The sequence below is a fragment of the Hibiscus syriacus genome, unplaced genomic scaffold (assembly GCF_006381635.1).
Source record: "Hibiscus syriacus cultivar Baekdansim isolate YM2019G1 unplaced genomic scaffold, ASM638163v2 tig00109972_pilon, whole genome shotgun sequence".
Lineage (NCBI taxonomy): Eukaryota > Viridiplantae > Streptophyta > Magnoliopsida > Malvales > Malvaceae > Hibiscus > Hibiscus syriacus.
This window is the reverse complement of record NW_024062543.1, coordinates 1,974,456-1,995,093: the sequence shown is the minus strand read 5'-3', so window position 1 is coordinate 1,995,093 and position 20,638 is coordinate 1,974,456. Positions and strand designations below refer to the sequence as shown.

Below are 20,638 nucleotides of genomic sequence, written 5' to 3'. Positions count from 1 at the left end.
AAAATGGACCCTGATTAAAATTCCTCACAAATTTTGTTACTTCGTGAACAGATTTTTGACATGGTTTCTGTAGCTAGGCTCTTGAATCTCACACTTGTAGTTCCCGAATTGGATAAAACTTCGTTTCGGCTTAATGAGAGGTCGGATATTCCGTTACTATTTCATCGATCGAATTACGATTTTCATTTCCGTATCATACTGAACTCGTGTAATTATTCGTTTTCGTTGTGGCAGCCCATTCAAAGACATATGGAATGTGGATTACTTTATAAAATCTCTCGCCGGTGAAGTCTGTATAATCAAACATCTCCCTCCACGGTTGAGAAAAACAATAGAAAGAGATGGACTCTACTCCATGTCCCCCGTTAGCTGGTCCAACGTGAGTTAACATGTCCTATTACAACACCACCGTGAGTTAACCTCGTATCCGTGTTACGATACCGGGAAATCGTTAACCGGTGCCGAACGTTAAATGTTTTCCGGGGATGACTGAATGCAGGTTTTGCCTCGTTTCCAAAGATACGAAGTGGTACGGTTAGCCAAAACGGATATTAGGCTCGGTAATAATCTACCCGTTGAGGTCCAAAAGATGAGGTGTAGAGTTAACTATGAAGCCCTAAGATTCAATCCTGCAATAGAAGAAATGGGGAAGAAGGTCATAAGAATTTTGAGGAGAAAAGGCCCTTTCTTAGGAAATGGATATGTTAGCATTTTCTGGTTGTTCTGAGGGCTGCAATCAAAGTGAAGCTGAAGAGCTTACAAGACTGAGGTGAACAACTAATACCATTCATGATCTTCTTAGAAAACCTAATTCGAGTATATTTCTTATTACGCAAGTTTCATTTATAATCAAGTGATCACCACAAATAAATATATAGTAGAGATTAGGGTTAGAAATTAAGACGTACTATTAGTGAAATTTCTCCGTCTTTACCTGGGTCTTTTCGGATCAGTGTTTTACACCCTAAACCTAATTCGAATATATTTCTATTACGTATGTTTCATTTATAATCAAGTGATCACCACAGTGTACATGGATAGTAGAGACTAGGGTTAGAAATTAAGACGTAGGATTAGAAACTTCTCCGCCTTTACCTGGGGTCTTTTCAGATTAGTGTTTTAAGCCCTAAACCCTAATTTGAATATTCTAACGATATTCATGTCTAGGTATGCTATTCCATGGTGGAAGGAAAAGGAAATAGATCCGAAGCGCAAAAGAGAAGCTGGACTCCGCCCATTGACACCATTAGAGACAGCAATTACACTGAGAGCATTCAATATTAATCCTCAAATCCAAATATGTATAGCTGCTGGCAATATATATGGTGGAAACAAGAGATTGGCAGTTCTCAAAGCATTCTATCCAAATCTGGTAAATTTCATTAAAACCCCCCAGAGTCTAGCTTTATTTGCAATGAAGTCCAATTTGATAATCAAAGTCCTTGACCCTTTGCTCTGAAACAGGTGAAGAAGGAAACTTTGTTACCACCTTCAGACCTCAAACCATTCCAGAACCATTCAAACCAAATGGCAGCATTGGATTATCTGGTTTCATTAGACAGTGACATCTTCTTGCCTACCTAGGGAGGCAACATGGCGAAAGTCGTGGAAGGTCATGGGAGGTACGTCCGGTATCGGAGAAAGAATCGAACAAGCATGTTTAACTGAATGAATTTATTGATTTTCACTGATTGTATTAACCAGATACCTGGGATACAAGATGACAATTAGTCTAGAAAGATTGGTTTTCATTAGTTTGGTCGATCAATACAAGAATGGAACGTTGAAATGGAATGAATTCTCGCAGGCGGTGAAGGCGGCTCATGCGAATCGAATGGGGAGTTCGTATCAGAGACTTCAGTTCCCCGGGAAACCTAAACGGAAGGATTATTTTTATGCCAACCCAGAAGAATGTTTGCCGTCGATTGTTGTAGGGAGACCTGTTACAGATATGGGATAATTGTTATTGGCCCCATGGATTCCTTGGTGAGTGTTGAAATAGGGGGCTCATTGTATTTTTCCTTAATTGAAAGGAGTAAATTGTTGTTCGGTGTGTATCATAATATTCATGCATTACTTTAAACCGCGCGACGTTCTCTCTATTTAATCTCGTGAGGGTACTGTTATGGATTATCATCACGATTGATGGTCTTATTTAGCTTTTTCTGAAACACTCAATGTGAAATCGAATAGTCAAATGATCACTTTAATATTATTTTACACGGCCAAAAACACAAATCTTTTATCCTAAACCAATGGTTTCATTGGAAATATTAGAGATTATTATATAATTTAAGTATTTCTTTTATACTTTTTATTAGTGTATTAATCTTACATTTTCTAAAATTTTATAATTTTGTACTCTTATATTTTTAATGTAACTTTCTAAGATCACTTCGTTACCTTAAATCTTATATACTTAAACTTATATATTTGTGGGTACGGTGTCGTACGAGGTAGAAACATCAGGCCAATTGCTTTCCATACCCTGCTAAAATCCTATTCCCTGCACTTTCAACGAAGTTTCGTCACCACAAAATAAATGTACCTCTATAATAAACCCTACATGTAAGTAATTTAAAAAAAATTGAATTCATGCAAGTAATTACTATAGATTTAAACATAAAACATTACTATAATTAAATTACTAGAAAACCAACGAATATATGGTATTGTTTTATTAAGTACCTCGATTATTAAAAGTTACAAAATAATCATCTGAATATGGAGTGTTGTTTTATTGAATCCCTTAACTATTAAAAGTTACAAAATGGTTACCCGACTATTCATTATATTTTAAACCCATCATTTTACGTTAAAAAAATTGATGGTATCCTGAGTTGAACATTAACTTGTTGATTGTGATATGATAAAATCTGATCTCAAAATCTCAAACGATTGTCATAAATAAGTCATCACGTTAACATTCAGCTTAAACAACAACCAATTTTTTAACGGAACATGATGTGTTTGGAATATAATGAATAGTCGGGTGACTATTTTGTAACTTTTAATAGTCAGGGGACTTACAAAGCAATATTCTATAATCATATGACCATTTTGTAACTTTTAATATTCCAGACACTTAATAAAGCGGTATCTTATAGTCGATGGACCAGTTGTGTACTTTACCCTTTTATATATTTGGTTACTCGATCGACCGAGGAAAATCACCTTTTTTCGAAAAATGTCTGCCATTACAGCGGTTGCTAGGGCTTTGTTCAACACATTTTTTCAGGGCTGGAGCAATCTTTCGTCTCCTTCCATTTCTCTTTTGCTTTACTCCAATTGTTGTGTTGTGTTTTTACTCGTTTTTTATCGTCGTTTTGATGGATATTTCCACGTTTTGCTGAAGATTACTGCAAACCATATTAGAACCCTAAAAAATAAGTTGATCGAATCCGATGTCGCTTTTAACTCCATTGGATTGGGCAGCAATGCGAAGGATAAGAAAGTGTGCACCGTCGAGTTGGATCCCGGCGAAGTTCCGTCTCTTCAAGAATCCGAAGAAGAAGAAGAACGACAACGAGGACAACAACGACCGAAGCGATTAGGAAAAGGAGATAGAATTGAAGAGGATTGTTCTTCGAGACAAAGATCGAACGTCCAATGTGAGGACACATTTGAAATTATAATTCGAAATTTGAGCGAATACGATGAAGATGGCGGATCGGTATGTTTTTTCTTTGAAATGTTTTTGTTCCGTGTATGTTTAATGAATGTGACTATGGAAAATCAATTTTTTGTTTCGTTTGATATGTTTGCAGTTCGATGAAACGTTGGCCTTTTGGAGAAGGAAAGAGATGGAAGAGATGATATTTAGAAGAAAGCTCAAGTGTTAGGCAAATAGATATTTTTGTTATATTTTAGCCTTAATTATAAAGTCTACAAACTATATCGTTTTTCTCAAATAGAGTCCAAACTTTTTTTTTAATTATTTAGGTGTCTAACGTTATAAACGTTATTTAGGTATTATAGACGTAAAGACCGTTCATAAATTCCGTTAGTTGACATGTGTTATACTCTGATAATTTTGAGTTTTTTCAAAAATAAAAATATTATATTTATAAAAAAACTCTATTTTTCCTAAAATTACAAAAAAAAACCTAAATATTTCAAATCCTTAACCCTAACTCTAACCTCCCTTATCAGCCACGAATGCCATCGCTGATGCCGTTCTTGTCATCTCCTTTGTCAGTCGTCCTTGTCCATGTCGTCGTGGTTGTCGTCAAAGCGTAAGGTATTTTCAATTTTTGTGATTTTTGTATTATTTTTGTTGGGTTAAAATCGTCAATTAGGGGTTCTTCGGGTGTCTAGGTCATCAGTGACGGTTTGGTCGGGTAGAGGTTTATCGACAACAACGACGGTGAACGGGGTGGCCGGCATGGATATAGAGATTTGAATAAAGGTTTTCAAAGTTTGGGTTTTTTAAGGACTTTCAAAAGTTTCAGTTTTTTTAGATAAAATTATATTTTTAAATAATTTTTTTTTAAAATTACTAGAATATGATACATGCCATTTAATGAAGTTTTTTAACAACCATTACGTCATGGAGACCTAAAATTATAATGTTTGTAACGTTAGACATTTGGATGATTTAATAAAAAAGTTTAGACACCTATTTGAAAAAAATGATATAATTTGAATAATTATTTTATAATTAAGCCTATATTTTACCCTAATGTTTTCGATATAATATATGCGAATATCTCCCTAATGGTCTAAAATAGGGTTGACTTAGTCATTACATACACAAAAATAAAAAAATAACACAATTTAATATTTTATAGTTATATTATGATAACGATAATAATTTATTACACAGAATATAAATATATAAAACTCTTCCATAATACTTATGAAATTCATTTATGCTATTAAAACCTGAAAAATTATTATTCGGGAATCAAATTTACATCTTCAAATTGATTCCAATCACGTGGGGTTGTTAATTTGATTTTGGGATTGGTACGTTGAGGGGGAAATTGACCCGATAGAGAAAATTAATCTATTAAGCTATCTCATAAATTAATTTAAGATTTATGGTAAATGTTACAGTGCAGGATAAATTCGTCACGTTCACATGACGAGTTTATTCAAATAATATTTTTATTTATATTCGACATTTTGAAGCAATGAGGTCCAATAAAATATATTATTAGATTTTGCCGAGTCAAAGTGACAAATTCTAATAAAAATACATTTTATTAGAACTTGTCATGCCTACATGACGAGTTCCAAGTCACTATAGTAAATGTCGTAATTAGCCCACATACTCTATTAGACCAAAATTGCCTACGTTGAGGAGTGATGGTTAATAAAAAAAAGGCTTACTATAAAAAAATGTTAAATTATACTTAAAATTAATTTTTAGTGCCTAATTTTTTTTAATTTAAAATATGTGCTTAATATTTTTTTTAATTACACTTTTAGTGCCTACAATAAAAAATGAAATAAGACACGTTTATAATTTTTAATTTAAAATAATATATTATTTAAAAAAAATGAAATATGAACGTGACATATGTCACTTTTCGATCTTTTAATGATAAACACCTAAAAGTGTAACAAAAAAATATTAGATATTTATTTTTAACAAAAGAAATTAAACAATGAAAGTTAATTTTAAATATAATTTAAATAATTATTTTTATATTAAATCATAAGAGAACGTGAGGCCACACGAGGGAAGGATGATTGAGAATCCGCGTGCGAACGCCCACAGGAAATAATATTCCCTGGAGACATTATCTTCACAGGAATCCATTTGTCTGTTTTCAATCCAAAGGCAACTTGCTGTTCCTTGGACGAATCTGTCTAAACCAGACGTGGCACTATCTCATTGAATTCGACTTTATCAGATTTTCGATTCTCCACAATGCAAAGCACTTGGTCAGCCGGCAAACCAAATATCTATTGCAAATCAATAAATGAGACATTATATTCTCTATGACATTTACTATTGAAGAAAATTAGACCGGCATGGTCGACTTTATAATAAATTTTTATAAAATTTGATTTAAATTAATTGGTTGATCTGATACTAATGATTAATTAAAAAAAAGTTAGAGACTATCGTAATGTCAAGAATCGTTTACGAAAAATAAAATATTCGAATTAAATTTAGTAAACTTTTAATATATAAAATGATATCTTAGAAGAATCTGATAAGTGAAGAGAGCTTATAAGGTCTGATATATATACACGCAATTGTAATTGGGAGGCTTGTAATAAGGGGATCATGGGTTGAGTAGAGTTTGAGTTTTGATTAATTTAAACTCAATTAAAATATAATACCTTTTTATTTATCATATGATTTGACTTAAATTTGTAAAATTTATATTCGAACCAAACCCATTTTTAGGATAACAACATGTACTCCATTCAACCTGATAATATATATATATATAATTTATATTTTATTAGATAAAATAAAGGCTAGATTGAAAATATAGAGAAAAGAATATTATAATAATTATTTTTAAATACATAAAATTTAATTGTACTATTGTTCTCGGGTCAAATTTGATATTTTTCATCATTAACACTAAATTTATATTAAAAAAAATCAATTCTATCTAGTTGGATCAAAACCATTAAATTTAGATTAAAACCCTCTTTTGTTCTCTTAGTTTTATTAAAATCCCCTAAATATATGTATATAAATACTACATGTATATGCATGACCCAATTACCTTCGTGGTTTAAGGAATTGTTGTTATTTCTAGAGGTTTTAAGTTTGAGTTGCAAGGTATTTGAGCGTTAATTGTTAAATGGTTGAAAGACTTTAGAACATATATCATCACTTGTAACCACTCTAAATTAACTCTGGTGCTCGAACTTGAAACTTATATATATAAAAATCATTCTTCTAACCACTGAAGTAACTACCGAAGTCAGTTTCATTCTATATATATATTTATACATACAACATTGAATACCACTTTATTTATCCTAAAATTTTGATCGGGAAATCATCACTTATTATCAAATTTTTATTTAATTATTGCTCCACCAAAATGGATAAAGTATCATTTCGTTTTGGTCCATTTTAATACTTAAACTTTTAACTTTTTCAAATTTATACCTAAAATTTAGTTGTTTCATTTTAGTATCTAGTCGTTAAAAACTTATCACATTTAGTACTTATATTGTCGGTTTTGGTATGTTTTATTGCCTAAACTTTTAAAAAAAATTCAAAACTTAACGTTAAATTTTGAACGATAGAAATAAAATGAAGGGTTAACTACACAAATGATCACATTTGTTTGTATTTTGTCATTTTTAGTCACTAATTTCAAAAAACATAAGATGTGACCACTTTCGTTTTTATTTAATTAAGATGATGTCACCCCGAGTTAACTGTCGTTAATACTAATTAAATATTTTGATATAATCACATATTTGGTCCCTGTTATTTACATATTCTCTCAATTTAATCCTAATTTGATATAAATCTTAAAAGTCGAATTATCATTTTTAGTCCCTTTATTATGCTTGATTTTGTGATTGTTGTTTTTTAAAAGGTAAATACATTCTTAAATAGTAAACTTTGACCATATTTTTGTTTTGATCATTGAGCTTTGAAAAGTTAAAATTATAGTACTAAAGTTTTCTAATTCATTTTTAGTCATCAACCCTTAATATCTTAACACGGTTTATGATATGATTTTTTTTCTTTTGTAAAAAGATCTTTTAAATCCTTTCAATTATCATCTACCAACGTACGTGACATATATGGTACAACAATGTTTACCTTTTATTCCCCATTTTCTTCTCAATAATTTTGTTTTTCTCGAAATTCATTTAAAATCAATGAAAATCAAGTTATGATGTTAATTTCTAATGCTCAGATCTCTGTCGATAATGGCCCGATGAAGTTAGTTTCATATATATTATTTTTCTTTATTGAAAGCATGTTTCTTACTATTTAAATTTTTGATTGACCACGTCCAAAACCATTAAATCCAACAAAGTTTTTACCCCTTTAAGAAAGAAAGAGATAAGTGTTAAAGTTTTGTGAAATTTATAATATTTTGACAAAATTAAATTGATAAACGATAATAAAACAAATTTATAAGTGTTAGAGTGACCAAAGATATAAGAGAGTGTGATAAAATGATAGTTGATAAACAATATAATTAGACTTGCTTTATCATATACATCAGTCGAATAAATCTTATAGTTAACAAACTAACATAATAGATTTGAAAGTAAGACTAAATTGAGATAACATGTAAATAACAGGGACCAAATGTGTGATTATATCAAAATATTTAACTGATGTTAGTGATAGTTAACTCAGAGTGACCATATATTAATTAAATAAAAACGAAAGTGACATTGTCTTGTGTTTTTTTTAAAATCAATAACCAAAAGTGGACAAAACACAAACAAAAGTAATCATCTGTATAATTAACCTTAAAATAAATCAAAAAAAAAAGTTTTCTACGACATATACTTAAATAAAACAAAAATTAAATTTTAAGTATAGTTCTAAACTAAATTTAGATATTAAAATATATCAAAAATAATAATTTAGATATTAAATACACAATTTACTTAAATATTTAATGTATTCATTTAATTCCATTTATAAGATTTAGTGGCTTAAAATAACGACTTTGCATCACTCCACTTAATGTTTGGATAGACTCGACAGGAAATAATATAATACTGAAGAGATATTTAGTTGATTCGAGTATTATATCCTTTATTCATTATATAATCTTCTATAAATTTAAAAAGGTTTTATTTTACTTAAACCTAAACTCGACACACTTTATCATCTAGAAAATTCGGTTCGAACGCAATACAAAAAACCAAAAACTTTATTGACGGTAGTTGATTCAAGTGGTAAACAATTTAATATAAGTAATGTCTCGAGTTCAAGTCTTTGTGTATGCATAAAATTTTCGTTGAGAAACTGACACACAAAATTTGATGTACGGCGTAGATCAGTCCAAATTAATCGAGATAAAATCTTAAAAAAAAAACCCAAAAACTTCATCTTATAAAATTAAATCGTATCAAAATTCATCAAATCAAGATCTCATCCAACCCTCCCTAAAACTTAAATTGAATCTTTGGATAACATGTACCTCATTCAATAGGGGTACAAACATCGAGTTACATCGATCCCATCTGAAACCCTTCAATATGATAAATAATCTAGTTAATTATTACATATATTAAATATCCCATATATATATATATATGAACATAATTCGCTTACATTATATAAACTTAATAAGTTTTAACTAATTTATAAATATTAAATATAAATAATGAATTATTTAGATTAAATAAATATCAAATATAAAAAACTCTAAATTCACAAACCCTAAAATCCTTATTAAAACTTAAATTCCAAACCTTAAATCCCAAACCACGTATCATAAAGCTTAAATCTTAAACCATAAATACTAAACTCTAATCCTAAAAAAATCTTATTTTACTCCGAGTAAAAATATTTATTCATGAGTTATAAATGTTAATTAAATCTAAATCGTTTATTTATTTAAATTTAATTGCTATCAAATAGTGTAAAATTTATTAGTTTTACATAGTGTAAGTGTATCATAATGCATACATATAGTTTATATATATATATATATATATATATAGAGAAATTATGTCGAATATGTATATTATTTTTTAAAATTATTTTTAAATTTTACTAAAATTTAAAAAATATATATATTTGAATATTAATAGTATGGTTTAAAATTTGGGTCACTGATAAAAATATAATTTAATATAAAATCATGTAATATTTTACATCAATTAGGTATTTTACAAAATAATCATTTTATTTGGGGTTTTAAACATATTCATGCTTATTTATAAAAATCAAAATGTACTTTATGGAGAACAAGAATGACCAGTATGGTATTTACCCAAAATAAATTACTTGCGGTTATTTTTTATATAGAAATAAGCTAGTTTTATTAAAAATGGAAAATATATAGAATTATAATAAAGATTTACAAATATAACCGTAAACATAAACTAAATTATAGTTATAATATTCTCCTATAATCATTTACACAAAAAATAGCCACTTAGATCACACAAAGATAAAAAAAGATTAAAAAATCTAACTAATTAATGCTCGAACAAAATAAAGATACGAGCAAATCTGATTGCATAGGCAAACGAATCACAAAAGGGGATGAAGCTACTGAAGACCACCGACCAATCGCAAATCAGAGTCAAGCGACGTGAGAAAACTATCTACGAATGCAAAATGCGTATCCAAATCAATCTGAAGGTCTAAAGTAGAGAAAATCAACATAATAACAAATAAGCATCATCTTGATCAGTCATGACGATGTCAAATCCAACCCTAAGAAAAAAAATAAACGAAAACAACGGCAAAAAATCGTAAACTATCAAAAGGCAGCGAAAAACGTGTTACAAATGCAGATAACATATCACAAAGACACAAGTATTCTTATTAAAAAATAAAAAAAATAAAAAAGACAACCGACGAGCGATAATCAGTATCAAAATCGGTGTTGTCATCGGTTAAACAAAATTAAAGAATAAAAAGTTGTATTAATCAATAAAATTAATATAAGGTATAAAGAAAAAGAGATTATTGGCTCTTCCAGTAAAACGGAGATTGTGGTTGAAGCTCCCAGGAAAGCCCGAGTGGCTTCTATGGGTGTGGCAATGTTGCTCAATGAGATCAAATCTAAGAAAAAAGACCATCTTGAGAAAGCTAGGTGTACGGTAGGTATTCCAAGCACTGGCAGTAGTGCTCAACCTCCTCCATCTTGAATGTTGGTTGCCTTTTGGAATGTTAGGGGGATTAATAGCCCCCTTAAGCAGTTGAAGGTGATTAGAAGATTTGATGCTTGTGGCGTGGATGTTTTTTGTGTGATGGAATCTCGCATTAAAAGAGTTAATTCTGGTAGGTTTTCTAATGCATTGACTGGTGACTGGAATTATGCTGAGAACTATGAGTTTGATGAGGGAGGTAGGCTTTGGATCTTTTGGAGGAAGCATTTGTTGTTCAATGTTTTGAGTTGTTGTGACCAGGCAATAACTATCATTGGGGTTGTTGATGGGCACAGGACAACCATTACTGCTGTCTATGGTAGTAACAATGGTGTTGTTAGAAGGGGCCTTTGGGATTATCTTAGTGTTGTTGATAGGGACATTGGTCCTTCCTCCTGGCTGGTGGGTGGGGACTTTAATATTATTGCCAAAGTTGAGGAGAGTTCTGACTGCACCCCTGATATGAAGGATTTCCAGGAGTGTTTGGAGAGCCTTGACCTTATTGATAATCCTTTTCTTGGGCCTTTATTCACCTGGTCCAACAAGCAGGATGGCTCTTTCTTAGCCCGCAAGCTTGACAGAATTTTAGTAAATGATCAATGGTATTGGATTTCCCGGACTCTTTTGTATAGTATAAAGCCCAGGGGTCTCTGATCACTGTTTAGGCTTATTGTGGTCACACAAGGCAGCAATGACCAAGCACCCTAAGCCTTTCAAGTTCTTCGACTGTTGGACTGGCCATGATAGATTCCTGGCTATTGTTAGAGACTCCTGGCAGAGACAATGTGTGGTTCTGCTATGTGTTGTTTTTTCAGTAAGCTGAGGAGGCTCAAGCCATTACTTAAGGAACTTAACAATGAATCTTTCTCTGACATCTCTGGTAGAGTCAAAGCTAAAAGGGCTGAATTGGAACATATCCAAATTTTTAATCTGGCTCACACAGCTCAAAGAAGGATTGATGAAGAGAGTAGGGTTCACTATGAACTTGTGAATTTGGAAATTGTTGAAGCTGACTTCTATAAACAGAAAGCTAAAACACACTGGCTTAGAGAGGGGGATTTGAATACAAAATTTTTTATCAGAAGGTTCAGGCTAACAAAAAAAGAAACACTATCAGAGTTATAAAAAGTGAGGATGGAAAGTTGTTTTATTCTTTTAAAAATATGGCTGCTGAGTTAGTGGACTTTTTTACTAACCTCATTGGCTCTCCTGACCCCTCAGTAAAGGCTGCTCTGCTAAAAGTCTGAAGAGCTTGATTAATGTTTGTTTGCCTGAAGGTGCAGATATATGTCTTACTAAGGAGGTGAGTGATGTGGAGATCAAAGAGGTTTTCTTCAGACAAGGGAATGATAAGAGCCCAGGTCCTGATGGCTACACTGCTGGCTTCTTCAAAGCTGCCTGGAGCATTGTTGGCAGTGATTTTACTTCTGCTGTGAGGTATTTCTTCCATACTTCCTGCTTACTGCCTGCCTTCAATTCCACAGCCTAGTTTTGGTCCCTAAATCCCCTAATACTACCTTAGCTAAGGAATTTAGACCTATTTCTTGATGCTCAGTTGTATATAAAACTATCACCAGAATTCTTGTTGATAGACTTACTCCTTATTTTCCTGGCATGATTTCATGCAATCAATCAGCTTTTGTCAAGGGTAGAAACATAGTTGACAATACCCTGTTAACTCAGGAAATAGTGAAGGGTTATTCTAGGAAGAATATTTCTCCTAGATGTACTGTAAAAATTGACTTGCAAAAGGCTTTTGATTCTGTTAATTGGGATTTCTTGTTGTCTGTTCTTGAGGCAATGAGGCTGCCTGATGTGTTTTATAATTGGATCAAGGCTTGTATTACTACCCCTATGTACTCTGTTTGCTTGAATGGTAGTTTAGTGGGGTATTTTAAAGGGGCTAGGGGGATTAGACAAGGGGATCCTCTATCCCCTTATCTTTTTGTTATTGTAATGAATGTCATGTCCTCCCTGTTGAATGTTGCTCCCAAGAGAGGAATTTTTAGATTCTATCCTAAGTGCAAGAGAGTCTCTCTCACTCACATTTGCTTCGCGGATGATCTGTTAGTCTTTTGCCATGGTTCCCTTGAGTCTGTGTTGGGAGTGCAGAGCACTTTAGAGGTTTTCTATTAATTGTCAGGATTAAAGCTAAATCCATTGAAGACAGAATTTTTTGCATGTGGCTTAAACATAAACACCCTTGATCTAATCCATCAAGCTACTGGATTTAAGATTGCGCAGCTCCCTGTCAGGTATCTTGGAGTACCCCTTGTTACTCGTAAACTCACAGGGAATGACTGCTCTGCTATTTTGGAACGTATTAAAGGCAAACTAGCTCACTAGTCTAGCAAAAAGCTCAGCTTTGGGGCAGGCTGCAGTTGGTGAAAACTGTCCTGTTCAGTATTTTTAATTTCTGGAGCAGGCAGCTTGTTCTCCCCAAGGGGATCATAAATGATGTCGAGAGGCTCTGCATGCGGTTTTTCTGGAAAGGTTGTGATTCCCCTGCCAGAGGTGCTCGTGTAAGTTGGAGCCAGGTCTGCTCACCTAGGTCTGAGGGGGGTCTGGGTCTAAGAAGTCTTGTTCTTTGGAGTAAGGCTTGCTGCTTATTAAAAAAATATTGCTAATGATGGCTCACTCTGGATTGCATGGTTACATGCATACTGTCTTAAAGCTGTAAGCTTCTGAGAAGTTGAGTATAAAGCCTACTTCAGCTGGATTTTGAAAAAGCTGTTGAAGCTTCGTGAGGAGGCTAGGAATTTGTTTATTCCTTGTGCTAATTGGAACCTGATCAAGGGTAAATGGCTTTGGGACCAGATTAGAGTCCGTGCAGAGAAAGTTAGTTGGCACAGGATCATTTGGTTTCCTGCTCATATTCCAAAATTATCCCTTATTGCTTGGATGGCCACCCTTGATAGACTGCCTACGAGGGATAGGCTGGTTCGATTCGGTTTGGTCTTGGATAATGGATGTGTCCTGTGTGGGTCTGGGATCGAGTCCCGTGACCATCTCTTTGCTGATTGCTCCTTTGCTCAAGAAGTTTGGAATGTTGTGCAGGTCTCCTGTGGGATTTGTCCTGCTTTGCTTAAATGGAATGATCGCCTTCAATGGTTGATTGTTAACTTGAAGGGTAAATCTCTCAGGGTAAGGATTCTAAAGCTCTGCTGGACTGGTTTTTTGTACCACATTTGGGAGGAACGTAACCACAGAAGCTTCAGGGGTGTTTCTCGTTCTGTTGATATGATTGTAAGTAGTATTAAAGATGATGTTAAAACCAAATTGTATAGCTATAGTATATAGGGGATTGATGATGTAAGTAGGCAAGTGGGTATAAATTGGGGGTTAATCTAGTGTTGGATTTTGCCTTGTCTTTGTATTGCATTATTTTGGATGAATATAATTTACTTATCCAAAAAAAAAAAGCGAAGAGAAGAGAAGAGAGAGAATGAGGAAGAAATCGGATAGAGTTTTTTTTTTTATGTAATAGTTAATTAATTGAGTGATTAAAAACTATGATATCTCACGATAATAATAACTTTGTTCCAAAGCAATTGAATCAAATAATAACAAAATGCGTATAGAAACAATAAAATTTATGTAACGTAAAACTATAATAAAAATACGTAAATAAATTAAAAATATATATGAGATAATACGTTAAAATGTTCAATATCTCTACAAAAATATATTATATACCAATTTTATAGATAAAATAATAATGTTAAAATTGTTTTACTTCGATTTAGAAATTCAGTTGTATTTTAAATATAATAAAAAATTTATATAATTATTTATTTTTAAGATTCTTAAATTCAGTATATACATACATGGATGGATCGAAGGGGCGGGTGGGGACAGTCGCTCTCTGAAAGTTTAAAATTATCTTATATTTTAGATTTTTTCTATGTATTTTTTATTGAAAATTGTTTTTGCCCTAACTCTCCCCCAACATAAAATCATGCGTCCGTCCTTATATACATTTGTGTACAATATTCAATAAACTATAAAAATAGTCACCAAATATTTTTTAAACTCTCCTACCATCTCAAAATATCATTATGATAATGTTTAGAGTTAAATCTAATATATTTGTTTTGACTACTCTCATCCTGATAATTTATATGGATAAATGATCGAGATTTTGAAGAGGCATAACGATACAATTACTCTCAAAGTTTGATAAATGGAGACTTCATCTTTTTTTATCATATTATTTTTTAACACTTCAACTTTTGATCAAAACAAACCTTATTGGATAAAAACCGTTAGTTGACTGATGATTAATGCATGTTACTGACGTATAATTTTCAAATGTGATCAATTGATGATGTGTCATGTGTCATGCTACAAAAAATGATTACATGACATGTTCCATGTCATCTAAAGTGATGATATGACATGTGCTTTGTCACCCAAAATGATGATATGACACATACCACGTTAATAATAACCAAACACGTGGAAATTCTACATCAACAACATGTGTTGAAAGTTAGTCAACTAACGATTTTCATTTAATGGGGTCTGTTTTGACTAAAAATTGAAATGTTGGAAGGTAAAATGTGTTGGATTAAAATCCATAATTATGTCCACATATTTATAATACATATTGTTATAATAAAATATGACATAAATTAAGTGACTAATTTTGTTATAAAGTAATAAAGTATTAGAAGTGTCATGAAAATAAAAGTGTAGGTACTATTGAAGTTGTATTTATAACTTGATGAGGGGCAGAGTTACAAGTATAGACAATAACTGATTCTTAAATCAGTTATATAAAGGGTTATGGTCTCCAAGAAATAGACATTCGCATATTTATCTTATCCCGTCAGAGAGTTTATACTTAAGGGAACTCTATCTTCTTGGAAGATCATAACTAAAGAAAAATTCAAGGAATTCAACCTATCAATTAATTCAGGTACGCTTCCGCTAATATAATATTTATTTTATTCTTACTAGTTTGACATGATTAGATCTTGGTTGTTTTCATATTTATTTATGATTTAAAGAATTACAAGTGATATCGTCGTCTTGTCATGTTGAATCATTGAGAACCAATTGATTTGTATTATATATGTGTTTTGGGTTATTAGAAGACCCTAATGGTGTGCATTGTATTTATTGCGAATTGGTGATTATAAAGGAATAATGGTTGTTGCTCATTCTTTGTAATCTGTCTAATTTTCAGACTGTACTATTAATTTATTATTTTAAGTTAATTATTGATTAAATTTGGTTTCATTGATTATGATTCCGTAAAGTACACTATGCATATTTGTATTAATTATTGATTGCATGATTAAGAAATTTTGTTACAGTTATATACTATTTGTTTTAATTTTTATGGGAAATAAATTTAAATTTCAATTTAGTATTTGGTTAATCATGTACTTCGGTTTAATTTGGTGAATCCATTCTTGAGAAATAGTCAAAGATTGAGGTTTTTGATTTCTAATAACATCGCTTACACAACTTTATTATGAGTTACTTCGGAAATCATCATGTGATTAGAAAATTCAGTTTTTATTTCCAACAAGTTATGATTTATGGAATATATATTTAGTATATTTGATTCAGTTTGATAAAAGATTTAATTCACTAGTATGTATTTGACCCTTACTTTTGGTTATATTGATTTGAATTCGGTTTATTTTTTAGTGATTTATGAAGTTATGAACTAAATGCATGCTTAGGGAATTATTCAGAAACAATCAAAGACTGAGTTTCCGATTTTTGATAGCACCATTTATGCAACCTTATTTTGGGTTATTTTGGATATTGTAGTGCAATAAAAAAATTCAGTTTTTGACCTTTGATTGTTTTTTTTGTACATAAAAGTTTAGGTCAGGGGTGGCTCCCCCAATCCAGGGCCAGAGCATACCTAAGACATAATTGAGATTTACATAGGACTTTATAGATTGTTTACCAAGAATGATGGTGGTGAGATTCGAACTTGGCCTTACAAGCTCAAATTTCTAATCCCAATCACTTGTGCCAACACTCATTGGTTGACATTTGATTGTTATAGAAATATTAAATTTGAATACTAATTTTGAGACGACTTAATTAAAGTAATAAATCGTTAAAGTGGTTTTATGCGTACAACTTTAGTAATGTGCATAATCATGTGTACAACTTTGGTAATAAGCATGTGATAATTATTCGGTCTTTATGTATAAGTAATAAATCGACCCAAAGGAGGATTTTTTTCATGACATGTTCTTATTATCAATGTTTGGTTACCGCCTCAGATATTAATTAAGATAAATATTTTGTCTAAAGACGAAATATTAATGAAGTATTTGATATTTTGTGATAAAGTTTAAGTGTATTCAAATTTATTATTATTTTGGTTATCTTTTAATTTAATTAAAAGATAAATTAAGAGAAATTGATTGGTTGACAATATTTATGTGGTTTTATTTATATTGTTAGTGTAATGTATGTATATATTCAATTCGGTCTTTCAGTTTTGATTGTTGGTTACTAGAATATATATATATTTTGAAATAAATTAATTCATATTATAGTTATGTCTGATATTTTGATAGATTAGTTGAAACATAATGTCGCCAAAGTGATCGCTTTTGTGTATGCTAATTTATTTAGAATTTCAAGATGATTATGTGATTTTTGTTATTCATGCATTTATTAATGGACCCAAAGTAAAGTTAGTATTTGGCCGAATTTCAAGCGACACATGTGGTAATAACATGTGACAATTGTAAGGTATTTTATGTGAGCATTACATTAGGCCAAAGATTAATCTTTTGTTCGACATAGCTTATTGTCAATGTTTGATTACTATAACAAGAATATCGTTTACAGTTAATATTATTGTCCAAAGACTTGATATTGATGTAATGTTTGGTATCTTAAGATGAGAATTAGTCATAATTTTGAATTTATTTGTTTACTTAAGATGAGAGCTTCAATTTTAGTTATGTTTTATTATGTAATAAACTAATTATTTATTGCTACAATAATATTTGTTATTATACGTTTTCTGTTTATGCTTAATAAAACGAATCTCAAGGAATGAGAAAATGCACTTACTTAAGGTTTTGATTGTATGAACATAAACTTTGCACTAAGGAAAGAACAATTTCCACCCCTCATGGGGATAACATCCTTAATTGGTATAAGAGATTTTAAGAGGTAAAATTTGTTCAAATTGCATAAAAAAATTGTGTCTAATGATACAAAATTAATGATATGCAAATCAAGGAAATCCATTTATGAGTTTAAGTATGATTCCTGTTAATTGTATAACAAATTTCACTAAGTGATAATCTCGTTTGATTTTGAGATAAATTTAGTTGATAATTTAAAACAAATAATACCCCTTATTGCTAAAGAAAACAAGTTTAATCTTAATCAATGCCTTAAGGATGATTTTGAAACTAAGGACAAAAATGTTACATGCTCACATATCAGAGGTCTAGTTAGTAGAAGATCATCAGATTTATGGACTCAGATTTATTAAAATATAAATGGAAAATTTTGTCACATGAAATGCTAATTATGAATTAATAAGAAAAACCACTTGAGTTATTTTGTGACAATAAGTTGCAGTCCTTTATTATATATATAACATAAACACCTTAAAGTCTAAGCACATAGACATTATATTTCTGGTTGTTAAAGAAAATTCAGAGTGCTTATGTGTTTATAGGGTATATTGGTATAAACTCATAATTACGCGCTTACTAAGGAATTGTCACCCAAGGTCTTTTATGAGTACATTACTCATGTGGATGTAATATCACTTAAGGATATTCAGTTTTAGTGGGAGTTTGTAACTTCAAAAATGCTTGTTTGTTTTAAAAGCAATTTTAGTTACTTCAGTTTAAGAATATTTATTTTAAGGTTATTTTTTTGTAGAAATAAAGTTTGTTTTGGTTTATCCATACTCTAGTTTTGGTAAAATTTGATCTGACTAATGTTTAAAGAGGACCAGTTGGGAATAGACATGTGCAGTTAACATTGCATGCAATTTCCATCCTACACTCCATGATTGATTTATGTTATTTGACTATGTTTGTATACGTGACCATTGATGGGTCTAGTCAAGATTGATATGAAAAATGTTGCTTTGATCCTATATGGATATAGTTGATGGACGAGATTGTTATAGAATACCTATTATATGATAACAAGTTTTGAACTCATAAGGTTATATATTTCTCATGAAACATATGTTGCCCAAGTGGAAGATTGTTGGATTAAAATCCATAATTATAGAACATATTTATAAAGCATATTGTTATCATAAAATATGACATAAATTAAGTGATCAATTATATTATAAAGTCAGAAGATATTAGAAGTGTCATGTAAATAAAAGTGTAGATACTATTAAAGTTGTATTTATAACTTGACGAGGGACAAAGTTATAAGCATAAACAATAATTGATTCTTGAATCAGCTATATAAAGGTTTATAGTCCCCAAGAAATAGACATTCTCGTATTTACCCTTATCCTCGTCAGAGAGTTTATACTTAAGGGAACTCCATCTTCTTGGAGGATCACAACCAAAAAAAGATTCAAGGATCTTAACATATCAATTAATTCAGGTGCCCTTCAGCCAATCTTGTATTTATTTTGTTATCGATGGTTTAAAGAAGTACAAAATGATTTAAAGAATAGAATAAGGGACAAATTGACTATTTATACAATCATTAGAGGATAATTGTGTTATTATACCTTTTAAAGATGGTTCAAATATTTTGAATAAAGTGTAACGGTAAAAATTTTAAAGAGAAATTAATCGTGTGTCATGTTGAGAGGGATAATAAAATGATGGACTCAAGTATTAAAGAGGAGAATTCGATTTTGGAAGAATAATGACATTGACAATGATAAAATCGAATTAAAAGTTCAGCCATTTTATTATAAATTTTAAAAGTTCAGCAATCAAAATACAAATACCTTGAAACTTTAATGACTATTGTTATATTTTACAATAATATTTATATACACGTGTTAACTAGAGTTAGTTAATTAACCCTGAAAGGGTTAAAACAACTGAGTTAAAATACGTTTCTGCGTGGAAGATAGAATCGAACTCGGAGAGAGAAGCAAGCTTTCCCTGATTTAGACAACCGAGTCTACTCGGACGAGTCCCTCCTGGTTTTGCACTCGCCCTTGTTGCTTCTCTTTATTCATCTCATCTATCCGACTCTAAAATCAATTTCGGATTTTTTTCGGTGTTTGTTGGGGAAAGTTCAAGTTCTAATCGAAGAGCAGATAATCGAGATTTCTTTGTACCCTTTATCCAGATCTTAACATCTGGTAAGCTTAGTTTCTTTTTGTTATTGGGCTTTTTTAGAGCTTCGATGTCGTGGTTTTATTGAAAAATTGAACGTTGAAGATTCATTGTCTAGAGAGTTGTTGTTTTTATGTATATTTGTTGAATTAATTGAAAATCATAAATTTCCTTGATTCAGTTGCTAATATGAATGTTTTTTAAGCTAATATTCATATTATCAGCTTACTTAGATTCCTTGAATATCAATGAATCGCATTAGTTTCACTGTTTTTTGGCTGTCTTTAATGCATTAATTTTGGTAACTGATACTTTGCTTAGCTAGGTTTGCAATAGTTTGTCTAAGTTCTAACCATTTACGTGATATATGGTGCATATATTTATAGTATTTCTTCTATGGATTAAATCAAAATCAGGGTTTCTCTAATTCAAATATTGTTTTTGTTTTTTGCAGGCTTTTGGGGTGATTTCCACCTAAAGATGGCTTATTTGATGTAGTATAAGGATAGATCTTCATTCTGGTCTGCCGGTTCTAGGTTTTTTCTCTCTCCCTGTTTTAGATTTTAAATTTAGGATTGGGG

At 31.1% G+C, this 20,638-nt stretch overlaps 1 protein-coding gene and 1 pseudogene across 1 annotated transcript; both read left to right on the top strand.

The window, feature by feature from the left end:
- Window positions 1-60: 60 nt before the first annotated feature.
- LOC120211271 lies at window positions 61-2,047 on the top strand (annotated as a pseudogene).
- Window positions 2,048-10,785: 8,738 nt separating this feature from the next.
- LOC120211333 lies at window positions 10,786-14,085 on the top strand. The gene is made up of 7 exons (XM_039209894.1): window positions 10,786-11,387; window positions 11,601-11,870; window positions 12,007-12,222; window positions 12,363-12,909; window positions 12,952-13,040; window positions 13,211-13,377; window positions 13,478-14,085. Exons 1-7 carry the CDS (start codon window positions 10,786-10,788, stop codon window positions 14,083-14,085), a joined length of 2,499 nt encoding a protein of 832 aa, XP_039065825.1.
- The last annotated feature ends 6,553 nt before the right edge of the window (window positions 14,086-20,638 follow it).